Genomic DNA, 20838 nt, shown 5'->3' with positions numbered 1-20838 from the left:
TCTATCCATATTGAACGGATGATCCTTGTCATCTCACGAATCCCAGACGGAGGAAGATATTTCAACATTTCTGCGCTAATCCCGTCGTCTCCACCAGATTTTCCATTCTTCATTTTTTCAAATACAGACTAGAACCTCCGAGTCGGTCGGTGGCTCCTCGTTAAGCGCATATGTCGGCCTATGAACGTGCTCGAGTTCAGGGGCTGGCGGTGCTTGCCGGTTCAGCAAGGTCTTTAAATGATCCCTCCAAATTGGAAGGGTTGCTTCACCGACAGCTACTCCATTGGCAGTGTTGAGGACAGAAGAACATCTTTTCATTTTGCTGCTGTACTGTCTTAGTAAACCATAGGCTTTCAGCGGGTTCTTGTCCTCCCACGCCTTCTCAAACTCCATCGCTCTTGACGTCCACTCGTTATCGCGGTCTTGTTGCAGTTGACGACGCAGCTTCTTTCTAAGACGCTTTTCCTAGTTGAAGTCACCAGCGCTGCGCGCGACACATACAGAATTGTATGTGGATTTTGTTTTCGCAGATGCAAAGGCAAACTTCTTCCGCGACAATAGAACCGGGAGCGTTTCCCTTGAAGTGTCCTGGATGCACTTTGTGAAGACTTCGTCATTCAGACCTGCCATGTCGATCTTCGGTTGAAGAGGAACTCCTCGGTTTCTCTTGTGGAACCGTATCTTGAAGCGAGAAACGACGGTGGTCAGAATCGAAGACGTCCCAAACAGCTCTAGATTTTCGGATATCTGACTGAGGAATGTTCCTCGCCAGAACGTAGTCGAGCTGAAGTTTAAGAGCTTTCATCTTCCGCTTGCGGTGCTCTTCAGGCGTTAAAAAGGTTGACCCCTGCCACGTGAGCTGATGACATCGATGATTCCTCTTAAACGTGGAAGCGATGATGAGACCTGTGTTCGCACAAGTCGACCAGACGGTCACCGTTGTCCGATGTGCTCTCCGCTGGATAATACCATTTTCCCAGCACATCGGATTGCTGTGCGAGACCCATCTTCGCATATGCGTCGATTCCGACAATGACCACCTGCAGGCTTGGTATTTTAGACATCAACGCATTGAGTTCATCATAGAAAGCGTCCTTAGTGTTGTCCGCAGCGATTTCCGTAGGTGCGTGAGCACTTACGATCCCCAGAGTTTACGTCCTCTGCGATCCCGCAGTCGTACAAAGGCGCATTTAGGCGACGTTGAGCCGAATTCCCCCACCACATTGTTGTAATTGTATCTCACAGCTATCGCGCAGCCACCTACTTTTTTTCTAATCAGCATCGCCGCAGTATAATATATAGTTTTCGATGCTGATGAAGGGCCAATCTCTCATGCGTGTTTCTTGCAGTGCAGCAAAAGGCACTCAGAGGTATCGCAGAAGTCTGGATAGGGCGGCTTGTCTGACTTCACTCGATAGTGTTCGGCTGTTCAGCGTGACGAAACGAATGGTTGTTACCAAAGATTTCATGCTCCCTTCAGGAGTTTCAGGTTATGGGGTTTGGCGATGTGCTGAACGACAGCACCTTTTTCAATGTATGGGAATCTTCCTCAATATAACAGTGCGGGTTATATAGTTCATACGTTCCCAATGCATACACTCGAACACCTGATTGCGTTTAGTTACAGGGCCACCACGTGCAGGTGACAATCAGACTGCTCCAATCTTCCACTTTCAGCTAGATGGGTTTCTTTTTCTATGATTTTTTTCTTTTATATGTTCATGTAGATTGTTTTTTATGTGTTGGTGATATACGATTGCGTACTCACTCTCATTGTGTGCTTTTTTCCCAGATGTACAATTTGTCCTCTAATCCATTTCACTGCAATGCGATATTTTATCCTCAACGTTTCCCTCTTTTTGACATTTTCTTTGACATCGTATGCTTTGCCTTCTGTCATCTTTTGTTGTCGCATATATGTAATCATGTGAACCATTGTATGTTCTAGAGGGCAAGCTTGATGTATACCGTAACATTTCTACCTGATATCTCCCTCAAGATGCTGTCTGCTAATTAAGGTCAAGTTTTGCCGTCTTTAGGCATTTTTAACAACTGCTACAAGCACAACATTTCTCTCGGTAATGTGTATGAGCCAATAGGCGTGTTCTGGCGAAGTGCCCAAGTGGAAGAAGAAAGAGATATCATGGTTGGAATCTTAAGCAACACATTTCCTTTCTCTTAGATGCACTTTACATCATTTAGAAGGAGAGAGGGCTGGAGGAAAGAAGGTACAGGATCCAGCAGCACCATAAGGCGCACACGTTGGCTGTCAGCAGATACTGTGGGTAGCAGCAACTTGTCGCTGTAGCTGGTCCTGGAACCTGGGAAGTGAACGACAATGGGAATGTACACTGCGTGGAGGAGCAGTACTGTCGATACGACGAGAAGGCAAGGTGTTGAGAATAAAATCCAATGCTTCAAGGTTTAGATTTGGGTAATTATTTCAAGTTCAACAATCACTACTGCAGAGAGGGGTGTGGTGGTGCCCCTATGCGTTCGCCTGCACTTGTTCTATAGATGGGAAAAGTTGGATTAAGTGTGTGCATGTCCATGTAGCTCTGTTGTATGCAGCAGCGGGTAAATCTAGTGGCCTACTCTTTGTCTAGTTTATTGGTCTAACTTTCATATTTCTCTAGGACGCCACTCGCAGCAAGATGCATTGTCTTCAGTAGTAAGTAGAGAGACTGAAAGTGTCCGAGATGGACCGTATAGCAGCGATGGAGATGAAGAGGTGATGGAGATGGTAGTGGAAGACGATGTAGAGAACGAGGAGGAGGTTGAAGAAGCTCGACAGATATAGAGGACTGCAACAGAGATATTTTCCAAAGAATGGAAATGGTTATTATACATAACGGTCGCTACTGTTCAACATGTAATAATATGTTTAGAAATATGCGTCAGGTCGCGAGTCTTTCTTCAAAGTGATGAGAAACCCAACGGAAAGCAGGCAAATGGGTTTGGAGCAGGCGAAAGCAAGTTGAAGGAATTTCGCAAAATGATAGAGGGTTTGGCAAGAAATGTTGAAGAGAGCGAGAATAATGTGCGCTTGGCTCGCCGTCCACATGTACCTTCGGTCGGCCGTCCTCAAGCGCTGACTTCTATGAGGAAATTGCATAAGGTGTGAAACTAATCATATGTAAAAAGAAATCCTCTAAAATGTTTGTTCAGCGGTCCCACTTACGCAAAGCAGAGCAGGCTAAGCGAAAGCCTGTACTGGACATTTCGGACTGTGCGCAAGACGAGAGGGACGCGTGTGCTGTTCGCCTTCGGATGCAGCCAAGCAGTAGCAATACGAACAATCAAAGTTGTTGGATTCAATGTCTAACATGCGAAGATTGAATGCATACCAAATGTCAGCAACAGCGTGTGCCCTTGCGACGGAACAGGGTCAGACAGAAGTGATACATACGGTTCAGAATGACGAATGTGTACACTTATTTATTTATTGCGGTGTGAATGTACATGCAAATGTAATGTAATCTAATGGTACAGATGAAAAACTTGGTGATGAGAATTATGATGTGACATAGAAATATAAAATGTGAACATTTGCATTTATATAATGTATGAACTTTGTATAGCAGGCGTGTTAGCGTTTCTTCTAGAGCATCCAATGGTTCGCATGATTACATACATGCGACAACAAAGAATGACAGAAGGCACAGCATACGATGTCAAAGAAAACGTCAAAAAGAGGAAAACGTTGAGGATAAAATATCGCATTGCAGTGAAATGGATTAGAGTACAAATTTGTACATCTGGAAAAAAAGCACACATTGAGAGTGAGCACGCATTCGTACATCACCAACACATAAAGAACAATCAACATGAACATATAAATGAAAAAAAAAATCATAGAAAAGGAAACCCCAGGAAAAGGAAAAGGAAACTGACTGAAAGTGGAAAATAGGGCCGCGTATACGAGTCTGATTGCTACCTGCACGTGGTCCTGTAACTAAACGCAATCAGGCGTTCGAGTTTATGCAGTGGGAACGTACGAGCTATATAACCCGCACTGTTATATTGCGAAAGATTCCCATACATTGAAAAAGGTGCTGTCGTTCAGCACATCGCCAAACCCCATAACCTGAATGGTCAACTGCCTGAAGGGAGCATGGGATCTTTGGTAACAACCATTCGTTTCGTCACGCTGAACTGCCGAACACTATCGAGTGAAGTCAGACAAGCCGCCCTATCCAGACTTCTGCAATACCTCTGAGTGCCTTTTGCTGCACTGCAAGAAACACGCATGAGAGATTGGCCCTTCATCAGCATCGAAAACTATATATTATACTGCGGCGATGCTGATGAGAAAAAAAGTAGGTGACTGCGCGATAGCTGTGAGATACAATTACAACAATGTAGTGGGGGAATTCGGCTCAACGTCGCCTAAATGCGCCTTTGTACGACTGCGGGATCGCAGAGAACGTAATCTCTGGATCGTAAGTGCTCACGCACATACAGAAACCGCTGAGGACAACATTAAGGACGCTGAGGACAACACTTTCTATGATGAACTCAATGCGTTGATATCTAAAATACCAAGCCAGCAGGTGGTCATTGTCGGAATCGACGCAAATGCGAAGATGGGACTCGAACAGCAATCCGATGTGCTAAAAAAATGGTATTATCCAACGTCGGACGTCGGCGCACGTCGGACAACCGCGACCGCCTGGTCGACGGGCTTCATAATGCTTCCACGTTTAAGAGGAATCATCGACGCCATCAGCTCACGTGGCTGGGGTCAACCCTTTTAACACCTGAAAAGCAGCGCAAAGGGGGGATGAGGACTCTTAAACTTCAGGTCGACTACGTTCTGGCGAGGAACATCCCATTGAACATTCAACACTGAACATTTCATTCCAACACATTGTGTAGAATGACACGAACGCACTGCTTGTTGTACTCTGACGCACTCGTATCTAAACTTACACCCGGCTGCGGGACGCTCCGCCCCTTGGACCAATGCTAACGCATCGCGAAATTCAAAATGGTACACCGAGTAACTACTTCCTCTGTTGGTTCAGAGGAATAAGCCCGAAGAAATGCAGAAAATGAGTTCCATACGGTTTTCCTCAAAACAAACGAGAAGAATATCACAATAAACCTTAATCCAAGAAAGAAGAACGGAAGTATGATCTCCGGATTTCAAACTGAATAAGAGATGAAATCGGAACTTTGGTTTCTCGATCTTTATCTTGCAGTTGAGAAATATTACTTCGAGTAACTGCATAGCTTATATCCTTTCTTCTTCCTTCTTGTCAAGTCTTCTTCTCGTTGCTCCATTTACTCTTGCATTGATCTCCTTATTTTTTATTCAAACATGATCGCATTTCAAAGTTTTGAGCTCTGCTTCAGCATATTGTTCTCTTTTCTATAAAGGATAAAGGATGAAGTTTCTGGCGTTAATCAATCCGCTTGGGATGCACCCCCACGTTCACTTCAATTCAAAATCGTTTGAGGTTTACGAACGTGTATCTGGCCTACACAATGACTTGCGGTGGCTAGCCGATGTGTCAAGTCAGTGCTTTTATCCTCCCAGACAAGTCTGGTACCAATTTATCGACCCCGGAGGGATGAAAGGCTTGGTGAGCAGTAGGGCGGATTCGAATCTCCGATCGATCGTGCAGGAAGCGGAACCTCTAACCGCTATACCACACCCGCCCTTCTCTTTTCTATACGGATTGGTATTTCAATTCCTAGACATCTAGACATTACTGCAGCAGTACATCTCAGTGTCAGGTATGGAGGCCTTACTATTATACTAAAGCTGAACGAAACAATATAAATGTATCCAAGCAACTCACAGGATGTTTAGACAGTTTTTTTCTATTCTTCAGTTAGTTAATAAATTGAACTTCTCCAAGACAGAAATGGAGACCTATTTCCGATCTAAATTATCCAGAACTTCATTTAGCAGGGATATTTACATGTCTCTTGCTTTAGCCCCATTGATTTTAGACCTCGAACACTTTAAAATTGTTTTGCAGCAATTAAGGGGACTTTTTTCAACCACTCAGATATTCCGCAAAATGTTCGGTGCGAAACATTGCTTTCTATTACTTCTTTTTTTCTTGAGCGGAATGTCCCACACATTCAATTCCATACTTTTCTTCTTCCACGGATCTCCCTCACTAAAGAGATTACACCCGGTTAGTCGCGAGGCTACGTGTCGCGTCCTTAGGTGGCGGATAAGGGGCTAATCGCGGACCAAAAGTGACCTTGTGCCTGCCCAGAGACGCGGGTGGATTCAGAGGATGGACTACATGCTTCTGCTCAGCCAGGACTGACTCATGATATCCTTGTATCCCGCACGTCGGTCCGGCCAGAAGTCTGCAATCAAGTGACTGGGAGGTGCAAGGAAGGCGGCATGGAGTCGCCTCCAGCAAATAAGCTCCATTTATCCACTCAGGGAGGACAAACGTTCTTCCCCAAACCCGTGGGACTAGAGGCTTGCAACCTGCCCATGGCTCCAACATCAAGCTACAAGGAAGAAGAGATCGAAGCTTTCTATATGAACCTGGACAGGTTCTACGGAGAAGATAATACCTTCTCAAGGTCATAGTTGTTTATGTTAACGCCAAAAATGGCCCGAGAAAAACGCCTGAGGAACTTCACATCGGGAACCACGGCCTACAATGGAATGACCAGGGGCAGAGGCTCTCCGAGTTCATCATGTTGACTAAGACCATCCATGGGAACTGGCAATTCCAGAAGCCCTCCTCCCTACGCTGGATGTGAGAGCACCCGGTGGAGGGTACCGTAATGAAATGGACCAGATCATCGTCAGTAAAAGGTTTTGCCTGACGGATGTCGCTGTCGTGCCAAAGTTCTATGCGGGATCGGACCATCGCTTCCTCCGGGAAAGATTTTTTCACACGAAAAGAAGATAAAGCCAGAAAGTTCAGAAAGCGTCTCAGGACTATCGTTGACTGGAAACTTTTCGCTACGTCAGCCGGGTTTTGGAAAGATTCTGCAGACGACAGCATCGACGAGGAATACAATCGGCTCGTTGAACATCTTCGCGACTGCACGAAGAGTGCTGAAAGTTTTCAAACCACCAAGAGACGGCTGTCTCTCGAAACTTTTGAGCTGATACGACAGCGTGGAGCAGCATGACCCCGCAGGCAACCAAAAGTCACGTCCTGGCTCGCAAGGCTTTGCAGAGAGGCGATAAGGGAAGACCTTAAACCTTAAAGAGAGAAGAGCAGAAGTGCTGGCTGAGGCTGCTGAGGCAGGAAAAAGCATCCGCTATGCCCGTCGAGACTTCGTATTCGCAAGACAAGGATGACTGCTCTCCGGAACCCGAAGGGAACAACCATTGCATCGAGAATGGAGAAAATCATCTACGACTTCTACTCTGATCTCTTCGACAGCCATGTCCATTTGCCTCCTCACCATCTGAGGGAGAGGGACATGTCATTCCAACGGTTCTCCCTTTCGAAGTACGACATGCTATCATGTCGCTGTGAAACTGTACGACACCCGGTCTCGGCAGAATAAGATAAGAACACCTGAAGGATCTTTTCCCAGTACTTATCAACACCGTGGCAAGGATCTTTACAAGCTACCTGTCGGGATGCAAGGTTCCTAAACAGTGGAAGACCAAGAAGACCGTGTTGTCGCATAGGAAGGGAGATTCACATGAGATCGTCAACTATCGTCCAATCTGCTTACTGCCAGTCATCTACAAGCCCTTTACAAGAGCGATCCTTAATGGGTTTGAAAAACTCTTGGATGAAGGACAGCCATACGAGTGAGTATTGAAAAGGACTCAGCACGATTGACCACATTCACACTGTTTCGAAACTCATCGAGGTCACGAGAGCACAAGATGCCTTCATCAACTGTCTCTCTCACCTTCATCGACTTGAAGAAGGCCTTCGACTCAGTTGAGACGGAAGCGGTTATGGAAGCCTTGGACAACCAGGGCGTCCCTGCTCAGTAGATAAAGGTACTTCAAGAGTTGTATAGTAATTTCACGACCAGAATTTTGCCATTTTACAAGAATATTATCATTGACGTGAAGAGGGGGGTCCGACACGTGGATAGAATCTCACCAAAAATATTCACCCTTGAGAAAGCAATGCGTAAGCTGGAATGGGACGACATGGGAGTGAAGGTTGACTGCCGGCAGCGACACCATCTGCGCTTTGCTGACGACATCGTTCTGATAACATCTAGGATCAGTCAAGCGGAATGAATGCTGGCCGATCTCGACGAAACGTGGATGCACCGGTCTTTAGCTGATTCAGCAAAAGACAATGTTCATGCGGAACGGATGGGTCTCAGATGCTCCATTTACGCTCATGGGAACAAACATGTCCGAATGTACCAGCTACGTTCTTTTGGGTCGGGAATTGAACATGATGAACGACCTGACCCCCGAGCAAAGCAGGAGGAGACTTGGGAGCATCTCCTCCTGCTCTGCTCGGGGGTCAGTTGGGAGCGTATGAAAGCATCGATGTGGCGAAGAAGACCATGAACACCCAACTCCGTGCCCACCTTTTGAAGACCTCCGCACTTGCTGCTTTGACCTATGCTTCGGAAACCTGGGCATTTTGCAAGCAGGAAGAAAACGCGGTGAGCGTCATTGAACGCGCAGTTGAGAGAGTGATGCTAGGAGTATCCCGCTTCATACAAGTGAGAGACGGGACTCGATTTTCTGTCCTACGTCAGCGATTGAAGATTAGAGACGTCGCCGCGTTTGCCAAGGAGAGTGAAATAAGGTGGGCCGGACACGTGATGCACTTTAACGGCAATCGTTAGACCAGAGGCGTGAGCGACTGGGTTCGATATTAAGCGCACTACAGGAAGACCGCCGACTCGGCCGTCCGATTTCTTCACGGAGTTCTTCAAAGAAAATTGTGATGCCCTTCATGTCCCACACGAAAGGAGGAACCGCTGGGCGATTCTGGCACGCGATCGGGACAAATGGAAGAAATACTGGCGCCCGCTCGACCAGTTCGAAGATCAACGGGAGTCAAGGTAATGAAGCTGATCAAGGTGACTTTTCTTCATCATTCCTCAAATCTTAGTTCAGTTTGAACTTTGAACCAAAATCCTAAAAAAAAACTAACATTTCTCGTCTAGATCTCAGAGGATCATTAAACATAGAAGTGTTTGTTTAGAGCTCACTGCAGTCTTAACTCAAACAACCTCTCTTTCGTCATCGCAGTGTACAGTCTACAATGGAACGATGAACAGAGATGAATTTGTGAGTTTGTCTTAGGGACTGAGACCATCAATGTGAAGTCAAAACTTCAAAAACCCTTCCCTTCACTCTGTAAGTGGGAGTTCAGGGTTTTCCGTGATGAAGTCGGCCACGTCATCGTCACTAGAAACTTTTGCCTGTCCTGTTCCAAGCTTTTAGGAACAAGTAATTTCTTCCTTGTTAGATCTTTCTTTTCGAGAAAGGTACAGAAAGGCCTAAAGTTTAGAAAGGAAGGTCCCAAAACTATTGTCAACTACAGTGCAATGTATGAACAGTGGAAAAATCGACTGTGAGTGACGGTACGAAATCGTTGGGCACTGTCGCTTTAAATTGCCATGGAATGGAAAATAGCTTACATATAATTATATTCCTCATATTGAGATCTATCCAAAAACAGGCTTTTCATTTAGAATGGAGCAGAATCTCGCCGCGTATTTGCCGAAACACAGGAATTGGAATTCAGCATTGCCTGGCGTTATAGTCGAGAAAGAAGGAGAAACTTTTACGTTTCATCAGAACTATTGAAGAAATTGTTGAAGGCAGTGATTCGAGATTGTTTATTTATTACTCCTCATTCGTTTTGCGATTTTGATTATCGTGTAAAATTGCAGTTTGTCCTTACATACGCAGGGACAGAAGTTATCAGAACACCCAATAAAATCGCGACTAAGTAACTGTATCGGAATTTTGTGAACTTTTTATAATATGTGGACGGACCAACTTTGTTCATGCACTAGAACAGGGAAACATTGAAAATCTCACTTTTCTTCCTTTTCCTTTCATTTCTTCTCTACTTTGCACCCTCGTTAAGCTTCAGAACAGCTTTTATATTGAAGAAATCTGAGTAGATGTCTTGCAACATAATGTGCTTCAGTTTACAGTTTCCAGTTCGCAAATGAACCCTAGATATTAGAATGCACGTACATCGGTTCTTCGACAGAAAGCATAAAAGACGTGGATCAGCTTCTTTTTCTTTTTTCATAACATACCTCAATTTCATTTCTCTTGTAAAGTCTATGTATCTCTAGATTCGTGAGCCTGAGCTCTATCGATTGGATATTATTCACCTGTATCACCTATGCTCCCGTGGTTCATCGATTTGCTCAAGCGCACACCAGTAATACTTCCATTTGTCATGATCGCGTGCCACAGTCGCCCAGTGGTTCCTCCTTTCGCGTGGTACACGAAGAGCATCATAATTATTTTTGAAGGAATTCGTGAAGAAATCTGACCATTGGGTGGGCTGTCTTCCTGTAGTGCGCTTAATATCGCGTGGAACCCAGTCGCTCACCTCTGGTCCAACGGTTGTCGTTAAAGTGTATCACGTATCCGGCCCACCTCATTTTACTTACCTTGGCAAACGCGGCGACGCCTCTGATCTTCGATCGGTGACGTAGGAGTGAACTTTGAATCCCTTCTTTCACTTGTGTGAAGCGGGTTACTCCTAGCATCAACTTTTAATGCCGCGTTCTATGACGCCGATCGCATTTTCCAGTTTCTGAAGAGTGGGTCAAAGCAGAAAGAAAGATGGTGTTGAATAGGTGAGCATGGAACTGAATGTTCTTGGTCCTCTTCACTACATCCTCGATGCTCTTGAACGCTCCCCATGCCGCTCGTTTCCTTTTGCGCAGCTCGGGTCATCATGTTGATTTCCCGACCTAGATATACACAGCTAAAGCATGTCCGTTCCGTCGAACGGACAACGGACATGGATATTATTAGAACTCCTAAAAACTACCAATGAAACACTTTTTGAAAAAAAAATTACCAGCAGCTACGTATTAACAAATATATTTCTCGAGAAGTAAAATGATAGTTACACATCCGTAATCTACATCCCAACAAAAGTGTATATTGCGAACAGTGTTATATCTTTAACAGCTATAATTCCATGGCTGTGAATATTTTGATTTTGAGGGCTCGGCAGGTGTAACATTTCCTTCTGTAGTTATTCTATTCTTTTCAAGTGTAGTAATCAATGCGGTGAGTTGTAGCTCGATGTGTGGCCTAAGGTATCTGGTGAGTCGTTGTGTCTAGTGATAATGCCCTTCAATAGACTTGACGGAGACAGGTAAAATATGATTTATACAGAATTTTTCAAAATCAACTCCATTCAATAGAGCTTCTCCTGAAGAACCATATCCACTTAAAATTTGAAGAATTCCTCAGTAAATCGCAAAAAATACGCTTTTTGGTCAAAAACGTGAAAAGATTTCATCTCTGCCTATATGATAATACCCTGGTTGACGAAGACTGTTATGAAAAATTGAAATGACACAGAATTTTTTGAAGTCAGCATCATTTAGATTTCTTCCTCCTGAAAAATATATCCTCTTGATATTTGAAGAAATTTTCGGAAAACCGCAAAAAATAGGCTTTTGTAAAAGCCCATGAAAAGTTTTCATCTCTACAGCGGCGTTCAAAACTGAACGCCGCTGACACATATTATAGGAAAATTGGAGCAATTAACAAGACAAAGACTGTTACCTATTATGTTGTGCTGAAAGAATGCAAACCTAATTTGTTAGTGATTACGAACTGCCAAAGATCGCAATGAGTAGTGTAAAACACCGAAGTTGTAACTTTTACTGCAAAAAAAAACTGGAAATTCTGTTGAGCTAGAAAGCAGTGGGACAACCCAACCCACCGGGACTTCCCACGACAAATAGTTTTCTTGCTGAATCTGTGGGAAAGAATTCCAAGCTACTAATGCCGCTCATTTATGGAGCTGAAAAATGTTACATGAGTCAATTTTTCAAACTCTTCGCAGTCGTAGAATCATAGCTGCCAAAATGTTAGAAATAGCTTGTATATTACGAAAATGTAACTATAATTTAAATTTTCCAACATTATATTTACGTACACTAATTATATATCCTTAAGACGCAATTAACTTCATCCAATGTCCAATGGATTCAGCCCTGTTAATATAGCCACAGGTAATTTTTTTCTAAAAGTAATAGCCGTAAGTTTTAAGAGCCCTAATTATATCCACTCGATAGAGTCGCACAAGCTAATGATCTATAGATCTTGTAATGTAGGTCAAATTGAGGCGTGTTATGAAAAAAAGATGAAAAAGACGCGGATTTGTATTTCGTCGTTTTCGTTTTTTTTTCTTCTGTCGAAGAATTAACAGTTCTACTGTACTAGTACACCAACCTTGAATAAAACTAGTAAAGAGGCAAATGTTGAGGTAGGAAAATACGCACTTCTCACTACACTGTGTCGCGGATTTTAAGCGACTCCTTTCACCACATCTAAAGGACGCGTGCCGCGGACGCGACAAAGGTCCCACAGCTTTCCTCCGTTTCGCGTGCTTTACGCTCAACCCACTTTTGCCTCTATAAAAGGAGCCGTTCCGTGTTTCCTAGCACCTATCAACCGGAACGGACTCGAGGAGCGTATGCGATCGATCACGAATAACAGTGCCACCTTCGCGCAATACCATTTGCCAAAAAGGAGCTGGAGGAGCTGCTACGAGCTGGAGGTAACCGGCGTCCCGAGGCCGTCTGGCGGAGCACACGCTCCCGCGTCCAGACTTCGCTGACACGTTCGGGGATTTGTTCTTGTCGGTTCCGTAGTAAGTGGTTAGGCCCCGCCTCTTTAGTATTGTAGTATATATATATATATATATATATATATATAGAGAGAGAGAGTAGGATGAAGACTAAATTATAACTCAGCGTGTACTGCATGCAGTCGAATACACAGGAAGTACACCATGACCGCGTGCGGATCATCTCTAGCCCTGACTGTCCGCACACATCGCTTTCCCTGAAGTGTTAGGATCCCGGTGCCGGTTCCTGACGGGACCCACACATCAGTGAGTCTCCGGAACTGTACCTGGGAGACTAGCACCCGGGAACGCTACACACTGGAAAGCTTAAGGCAGAAACGTTTAAGTTTCGAGGAGATGTGGACATTTCAACCTTTCAGTCAACTCAACCTGTTACCATCCAGCTCAGGAGACTTACTACGTTTACTGCACTCTGCATTACTTCGAGAAATAATCAGAATATGCATATTTGGATTTTTCTGATAAAATTCCTTGTTCATTCACGCACTTCCAGCAATGGCCCATAGAACTGAAAGTTTTGCACCTAGCAGCACCATAAAATCATAGTTTCAAAGGGAAAGAAACAACACCTCTGCAACGGTCAAAATGAACCAGCATCTTTTTAGAAATTACTAGTTGAATGACACCAGTACCATACCTATCTAAACCAATTGGTGAACTAATGAAAAAAGAGGACTTCAGAACTGGGCAACATCAGTGTGTGTGTAAACTGGAAGTTTGAAATCTTTAGATTAACCCGAAAGTTGATTTTTTATCTAAGGTTTTCAGTAGGACAGAATTTAAATTGAAGGAACCTAAGTATAAATCTTGGAACATGATGCACTCCAGTTTACAGAGCTGGCTTTCCTCTGTATGGATTTTCTCTTAGAGGGCCGTCTTTTCATAAATTTCTGTAGCAAGGAAGAATATGGAACTTCGGATAGATTTTATGCAACAATTTCAACACATACATTTTATTTAATCGGCACTTTTGCTTGACGCGGTCACTCACATCTTTTCCGAGGTGTGCCGTCCTCAATTGTGAGGTTGAAATGTTCGGATCAACTCGAAGCTTAAAGTATTCTGTCTTAAGCTCACCAATGTATTGAGAAGTGCTTAATGTCCTACTTCGAAATTTGCCTGCTTACTAGTTTTTGTCAAGGTTGGTGTATAAGTGTGTGCTTTTTAATATCGAAGGTTCATCTGTCAACGTATGTGATGAGTCTAAGCTTGCTCGAATGAAATGACATGGAATCCACCCGACTGAAGAAAAAATCAAAAGTTCTTAGAAGTTTCTCTGAGACGTGTTTGATATCTTCTTGGTGCGATTCTGCTCACCTTAAGTTATCGGTCTAGGATCTGTTGCTGAAAATGTGCATAATCTTAACATTGCATCTTCAGGGTTTTGCTCTTCAACTGTTTCTAGGGTGGTAATTGAAGCAAGGCATGATTACATTGGCCGTACGAAGTCGCTGCAGTGTACTTCCTAGGCGTCCATTTATTGCAAAATGCAAGATTGCAAAATCGTTATCAGTCTTCGAATTTTCCCGAGTCAGAAGTTCGCCCTGAAAGACGACAGCGAGAGCTTGCTTATTATGATGAGTTCTGCTTCTTTTCTTAATTTACTTTCCAATGAAGGGGAGAAGGGGAGAAGCAAAAAATTCGAATCATGCGATAATATGTCGCTTCCAAAGAAGATGCCAGGGCTACTGTAAGGGACAGATTCTGGGACTATCATTACATTGTTACTTGATTTAAAGACGTTGCGGGTTTGATGTTAGCAGAGTCTAATGATTGCTTGTTTCTCGTGCTACCTTTTTGTCCATATTATTCATAATTCCGTTGTAGTTTTGCAAAAATGAGAAGTAGACTGTTCCTTTCCATTGCAAATTTCAAAAGATCTTATTTCTTTGATAAATTCCCTAGGCTTGCAACAAAATGTTGCCTTATTTCTGTGCTCTATGTTAGCTAGCGTTTTTACTTATATCAGTGAAGATAAGACTAGTGTTTGTCTTGTAATATTTTATCATCACTCATCGTTTTTCTTAATAAAGAGAGTCGCCACCGTAGTACATTGATTACATAGCTCTCTCTGTACGATGAAACGCTAGGTTCGTTGTTTATTGACAAACTAAACGAAAGACTCAAGCGAGGTCAATGTGGTGTTGTGACTGCCTTCATCAAATCTGGCTAGTATTTGATGGTCCTCGCATGTTAAGGGTTTTTTTTAAAGAATGGAGGGAAGTTGAGCCTCCTTGTTTGACTGCAAACATTGTCGCATTTCAAGGTTTTAAGTTCTGCTTCAGCATATTGTTATCTTTTCTATACGTATACGTATTTCAATTCCTAGACATCTCTTTTAATTTGACAACAACAAACATGGTTTCGCTTTTTGTAAACAACCATTTCGGATGTAAACGTCTCTTTTCTAGCAGTAGCTTTCACTACTGCAGCACTACATCTCAGTGCCAAGTATGGAGGCCTTATTACTAAAGCTGAACGAAACAGTACAAATGGATCCATGCGAGTCACAGAATGTTTGGTCAGTTTCTTTTTCTTTCTATTTCTTCTTCAGTTTCATAGTTATTAATTTGAACTTCTCCAAGATGAAAATGGAGACCTATTTCCGATCTAAATTATCCAGAACTTCACATTAGTAAGAAGATTTACACGCCTCTTGTTACAACCCCACTGATCGTAAACCTCGAACACTTTAAAATTGTTTTGCATCAATTAATGGGACTTTTTCAACCACTCAGATATTCCACAAAATGTTTGGTGCGAAACACTGCTTTTTACTAGTTTTTTTTTCTTTGACGGAATGTCTCACATACCCAGTACCATACTTTTCTTCACCATTCCAAATCTTACTCAGTTCAGTTTGAACTTTAAAAGCATCACCCCACGAATCTGAGCTGGTACGGATTTCAGGAGGAGTATTCGTATACGGGATCGTAGATTAAAGAGGGGGGGGGGGGGGTAATTCCGTCCATTTCTTCCTAATTGCCGTAAAAAACGAGCTTCGAGCGTTACGGCGCGCTATTTCCTACAATGAGTTCGATTGGAGCGCACCAGCCACGTGCACACGCCGCATCTTCCGGGCCTTTTTTTTCACCCCAATCAACAAGAAATGGACGGAGTCACCCACCTCCCCATAATCTACGATCTCGTATACGAATACTCCACCTGAAATCCGTACCGCCTCAGATTCGTGGGGTAATGCCTTTAAACCAGAACCAGAATGCAAATTAAAAAAAAAAACTAACATTTCTCGTCTAGATCTCAGAGGATCTAAAGTAGAGTAAACAGGATGAGATGGACTGCCATGAAACATAAAACTGTGGGCGGAGAGCTCACTGCAATCTTATGCCAAACAATCTCTCTTTCATAAAATGAATAAGAAACCCTTAAAAAGTAGTATATGGTTAGATGCAGAGAAAGATAGAAAAGGTAGAGAAAAGGAACAAATCGGTTAAAAAGATATAAACTTTGAATAATAGGAATATTGGTATGTGACCCCATATTCCACATTTTTATCTCAACGTGTATGTGGGTCTTGGAGTGTCAAGTTTATTTGACCATCTAAAACTTTTTTACTTTAGTTTTGAAAATGACTCTTATCTAGTCACAGTGCAAAGTTTCCTTCACAGGTAACTTGTTTAGAAAAAAGGTTTTGTAGCGAAGCCAAACATAATCGTTTTCTCCTTAGCTCACGACCTTCAGTTCAGAATTTAGTAATGATGGGGTAAAGAATAAGGTAGCGTCCTTGACTAGCTATATGTAAGGAGGAATACCGCCACGACTGACCATTTCGACGTTTGCATAGGGAATGAGAGTATGTCATAAGGAATCCGCAGTGTATATCACAATGTATGTATTTTTGGCGGTTGACTGTCGGCAAGTGATCTGCAGCTCTGGGCCTTATGATCATTCCTGCCTCCACCTCTCCCCTCACTCTCCCACCTCGCTGTACTGCCGAAAAAACTGGTAACTTTCAACGGTGATTAATGATGATCTCTGTTTGATATGTATTGATAGAAAGCAACGGCGTTGAAGCGTGAGGTGGCTCTGAAGCATAATATTCTCTTTTTTGGAAGTGCAGTCACTTTGATAATTTTGTTTGCTGCCTTGCTTTCTAAGTGGATGCATTACTACTAATTCTGGACTGTTTGCTACAGCTTAAAAGTGTGAGTGTCTCGCTAATGGCATCCCGTGTTGGCAATTGTGGTTCAGTCTAGGAGTTTGAAGCAATGAGTAAAATACAGTAGAATCGCTAGTTCTTTGAGAGAAGACGAAGAAGACGCTGATAAACGTCTTTTTCAACTTCTCTTGAAAAATTTGCTATTTTACTGACAAGTTTCAAAACGCCATTCGAAGCATTGTTCGGGGTTGTTTTTTTTTCTTCTAGCACTCCTAACACAGAATTATGTGAATATGACGAGTACCGTCTCTATCGCAGAAAACTTCAAGCAAGCTACGTAAGTGTCACGATTATTCAACCATCTAGAAAATCTCATTCTTATCTTGCTTCTGATGAACGGCACTTATTTAGTCACAGTGCAACATTTCTTTTACAGTTAACTTGTTTTAGAAACAAGACATATCTCTACGGTAGAGAGCCAAGCCAAACACAATCATTTTCTCCTTAGTTCATGCCCTCCATTCAGAAGCTATTTTAGGTTGAATAAACAAAGTTAATTAAGACTTCGACAGCTATTGGACACCATTTGTATCAATAGCAAACAATCTAACTTTCTTCGTAAGTAAATGCATATGCATACATACATTTTGGCAGAATAAGCACCTCTTTATTGACAGTCGGCGTGAAACGTGTTGCATCAGGATGACTCGATGCATAGAGGTGTGGGCTGAGCCACCTTTTAATGTGCAAGAACCTCACCAAATCTCTTTCTTTTTGCTTTTTATAGTTCTTACTATTTTTTGCGTAATGCTTTGTGAATAAGATAACGTACTCCTAACGAAGTCCTTTTCCAGTAGTTTTATTGTTTGTTTTGCTCTTGGTTGCATCTAGAATGCACAACACCGCTACTACTGTCCCAAAATCCGACCGCGACGGATTAGTCCGTCGGAATCCTTGGCAGTGGGGAAAATTAGGTTTTAAAAATACCATTCAAAACCAAATGAGCTGGCGATTTCAAATATATTTCTAGAAATACGTTTCGACAAATGCGTGACCTGGAAACAAACGAAGCTTCCCCAACCTTCGTTGGTTATAGTCGGATCAAAACGACATGAAGCAGAATGCATTTGCGTACGCGCTCGAAACGGCGTAGGTGGAGGCAGCAGTTGGAACCAAGGTGGGACCATCGCAAACTGCAGCGATGGGTGGTGCCAGCATGGGTCCCAGGGCGCTCCTAATCGCTACACTCCACCGCATACGAATTCCCTATTATATACGCTTTCTTAAATTTTTCTGCCCGAAAATTCGAGCATAGATGAAAGATTTCATGGTCTCTCCTTAAACGCGTCACTTCTATATTTGGAAAACAATCAAACTTGATTTTACATGTACGCTTCTCTCAAACCTCCACATCTTTGAAACATTATTCGAAGTATGAGTTTCCTCCATTCTCAACTATCAGCAAAGAACGATGTGTTTACATGAAATGACCTACATGAATATCACTGTCGTAGTGATAAAAGTAACGTTCTACGTCAGATCGCATAAGCTGTTGGCTACTATGTATTGTATTTGAGCAGCCGTTTGCACATATTTCCTCTTTTGAAGAAAGGACGTTAGCAGCATTAGGGAGACATGCTGGGAAATAGATATGCGAAGGAACCCTAGAAACCCATACTACTGCGGTGGCGCTCCGACGCAGTGGAATCCGTCTTTCCCTACTCTATACCTTTCTGGTTATGGCGCACCGTTCGGACCCTGTGGGACCTGTCCCACCCCATTTTACAGCTATCTGGCTCGGCGACACGAATTCGACGCCGTAGGATCCGTCTCATCCAATTTTACCGCGCTGGGGCTCCAGAACACCAAACCGACGCCATGGTATCTGTCTCCCTCTCTTTTTGAAATATATTGACTGAGACACACACATACACAGACGCACACACGTGACAGAATAAACCCGTTATTATATAGCATGATAGTTTGCAAATCTGGAAGTATTCATTCACATAAAAGTTTATTTATCCTCATTAACATATAACAGGAACAAACTTGTCTTATCAAGGCCAACATACATCAGATAATAACTCTGGGAAGTGGTCCAGTGGAGTGCTCGCCTATCAGTTGTATGACTATGGTTCGGCACATCGTGCTGAGTTTTGTATCATTATGGGTTTTTTCGTGACAAACAGACACACACAGACACACACAAACACACACACACCCACACACACGCACACACACATACTAAGCGCTTTATTATATAGCATGATGATCATATTATTATGTGATAGTGTTTGGAAACTCAATTTAAGAGGACCAAAAGAAGAATGCGAAGGCTTCCCACACGTACAATAATCTAATTTTACCTGTTTTAAAGTTTGTGAACACTTTTACCAGTTTTTCGCTTAAAATGGTAAAAAAAAAATGAAATGGTAGCTTTGTGTTATTGAACAGAAAGAAAACACATGGAGTGGAGTAGTAGACCTAAATGATAGTAAAAACTAGCAAACGAACAAACGAAGTCTTTGCAGAGCACTAAAAAAGATAAAAGCTTTTTAATGGAAGAATGGTGAGCGTTGTCCAATACCAAGGATGCCGTTCGCTTCCTCATTTATTCAGGGTTGATCTTATGGATGCGATCAGTTCTACACCCTTCTGAAGTAATGCTAAGATCAGACGTTTAAAAAACTTTCGCATTCGATTCTTCTTTTCTTGCCGTGTTTAAATTGAGTTCTCTAGCATTGTCATATTTCTTTCGAACCTCATTTCTTTTGGAACTCACTTCTTGGGAATCAAAGCCATAATTAATACTTCTTTATATCTTTGGCAACAACCATTCGTTTCGGCACGGTAAGGAGCTGAACACTGTCGAATGAACTCTAACGAACCGCCCTGCCCAGCTTTTACGATTTATGTATGTGTGCCGTTTGCTGCTCTGCAGGAAACACATAACAGAGATCGGTCCGTCATCTGTGTTAGAGAACACACTATTTACTGCGCTGATGCTGATGAAAGGAAAGTCTCTGAATCGTAAGTGCCCACGCGCCTACGAAAATCGCTGAGGACAACAGTAAGGACGCCTTCTGCGATGAAGTCGGGTAGTCATTGTCTAAATTGACGCAAATGCGAAGGTGGGAAGTGAACAACATTCCGATGTGCTAGGAAAATGGTATTGTCCAGCGGAGCGCACGTCGGATATTGGTGACCACCGCCCAGTTCTCCTCAGCTTCACTACACGGTTCCACAAGAGAAACCGAGGAGTTCCTCTTCATCCGAAAATCGACATTGCAGGTGTAAAAGACAAAGAGTGCAGAACGAAGTTTCACCAAAGTGGGTCTATTCATGTTGAAGTACGGACCAGGAGAAAGCTCAGCGTTGCGTATGTCCTTACAAAGTGCATCTAGGATGCTGTAAGGGAAACATTCTAGGTTCTAATGCTGCAAAAGAATTTTGCCTTTGCATTTGCGGAGACAAGATCCACGTACAACTCTGTATGGGTCGCCCGCAGCACAGGTGATTTCAACAATGAAAAGCGGTTGAGAAGGAAGTTTAGTCGTCATTTGCAACAAGACCGCGATAATGAGTGGACGTTAAGAGGGGAGGAGTTTGAAAAGGCCTGGGAGGACAAGAAGCCTATGCTTTATTAAACCAGTATAGCGCCAAGATGAAAAGATGTTCTCCGGTCCTCAACACTGCCAGTGAAGTGGCTGTCGGTGAACCAACCCTTCTAATTTGGAGGAAACACTTTAAGAACTGAATCGGCAAGCACTGTGAGCTCCTGAACTCGAGCACGTTCATAAACCGACACATGCAGTTGACGAGGAACCGCCAGAAATGCTGAAATATTTTCCTCCGTCTGGGATTCGTGGGATGACAGACATCATCTGCTCAATATGGATAGACGAAAGGATACCTGACTCGTGG

The 20838-nt window shown here is 43.1% G+C and overlaps 7 protein-coding genes across 10 annotated transcripts; 6 read left to right on the top strand and 1 right to left on the bottom strand.

The window, feature by feature from the left end:
• Positions 1-117: 117 nt before the first annotated feature.
• Positions 118-1936, bottom strand: RB195_024344 (uncharacterized protein; the record flags this gene model as incomplete). Of its 2 annotated transcripts, XM_064212077.1 has the most annotated exons (4): positions 118-451; positions 624-731; positions 907-1040; positions 1769-1936. In XM_064212077.1, 4 exons carry the CDS (start codon positions 1934-1936, stop codon positions 118-120), a joined length of 744 nt encoding a protein of 247 aa, XP_064067958.1. The 2 variants fall into 2 exon arrangements, with proteins under 2 accessions (XP_064067958.1, XP_064067959.1); XM_064212078.1 differs by lacking the exons at positions 907-1040; positions 1769-1936 and having other exon boundaries at positions 624-805.
• RB195_024343 (uncharacterized protein) lies at positions 897-2800 on the top strand (the record flags this gene model as incomplete). The annotated part of the gene is made up of 4 exons (XM_064212076.1): positions 897-1051; positions 2309-2393; positions 2469-2577; positions 2637-2800. 4 exons carry the CDS (start codon positions 897-899, stop codon positions 2798-2800), a joined length of 513 nt encoding a protein of 170 aa, XP_064067957.1.
• Positions 2801-2995: 195 nt separating this feature from the next.
• Positions 2996-3339, top strand: RB195_024342 (uncharacterized protein; the record flags this gene model as incomplete). The annotated part of the gene is made up of 2 exons (XM_064212075.1): positions 2996-3118; positions 3169-3339. 2 exons carry the CDS (start codon positions 2996-2998, stop codon positions 3337-3339), a joined length of 294 nt encoding a protein of 97 aa, XP_064067956.1.
• Positions 3340-4301: 962 nt separating this feature from the next.
• On the top strand, positions 4302-4757 carry RB195_024341 (uncharacterized protein; the record flags this gene model as incomplete). The annotated part of the gene is made up of 1 exon (XM_064212074.1): positions 4302-4757. One exon carries the CDS (start codon positions 4302-4304, stop codon positions 4755-4757), a length of 456 nt encoding a protein of 151 aa, XP_064067955.1.
• Positions 4758-6370: 1613 nt separating this feature from the next.
• Positions 6371-7119, top strand: RB195_024340 (uncharacterized protein; the record flags this gene model as incomplete). Its single annotated transcript, XM_064212073.1, has 2 exons — positions 6371-6528; positions 6921-7119. 2 exons carry the CDS (start codon positions 6371-6373, stop codon positions 7117-7119), a joined length of 357 nt encoding a protein of 118 aa, XP_064067953.1.
• Positions 6811-7119, top strand: RB195_024339 (uncharacterized protein; the record flags this gene model as incomplete). The annotated part of the gene is made up of 1 exon (XM_064212072.1): positions 6811-7119. The coding sequence occupies one exon, from the start codon at positions 6811-6813 to the stop codon at positions 7117-7119; it is 309 nt and encodes a 102-aa protein (XP_064067954.1).
• Positions 7120-7287: 168 nt separating this feature from the next.
• RB195_024338 (uncharacterized protein) lies at positions 7288-20561 on the top strand (the record flags this gene model as incomplete). Of its 3 annotated transcripts, XM_064212070.1 has the most annotated exons (8): positions 8204-8437; positions 8515-8729; positions 8804-9006; positions 9132-9217; positions 9625-9756; positions 14857-14881; positions 15203-15312; positions 20343-20561. In XM_064212070.1, the coding sequence occupies 8 exons, from the start codon at positions 8204-8206 to the stop codon at positions 20559-20561; spliced, it is 1224 nt and encodes a 407-aa protein (XP_064067950.1). The 3 variants fall into 3 exon arrangements, with proteins under 3 accessions (XP_064067952.1, XP_064067951.1, XP_064067950.1); XM_064212071.1 differs by lacking the exons at positions 8204-8437; positions 8515-8729; positions 8804-9006; ... (3 more) ...; positions 15203-15312; positions 20343-20561 and adding exons at positions 7288-7430; positions 7631-7756; positions 7819-7948; XM_064212069.1 differs by lacking the exons at positions 8204-8437; positions 8515-8729; positions 8804-9006; ... (1 more) ...; positions 15203-15312; positions 20343-20561 and adding an exon at positions 7645-7756 and having other exon boundaries at positions 9625-9888.
• Between the last annotated feature and the right edge of the window lie 277 nt (positions 20562-20838).

The sequence above is a fragment of the Necator americanus genome, chromosome X, assembly GCF_031761385.1.
Source record: "Necator americanus strain Aroian chromosome X, whole genome shotgun sequence".
Lineage (NCBI taxonomy): Eukaryota > Metazoa > Nematoda > Chromadorea > Rhabditida > Ancylostomatidae > Necator > Necator americanus.
Note: the sequence above shows the minus strand (reverse complement) of the source record. Positions and strands in the feature narration are given on the sequence as shown.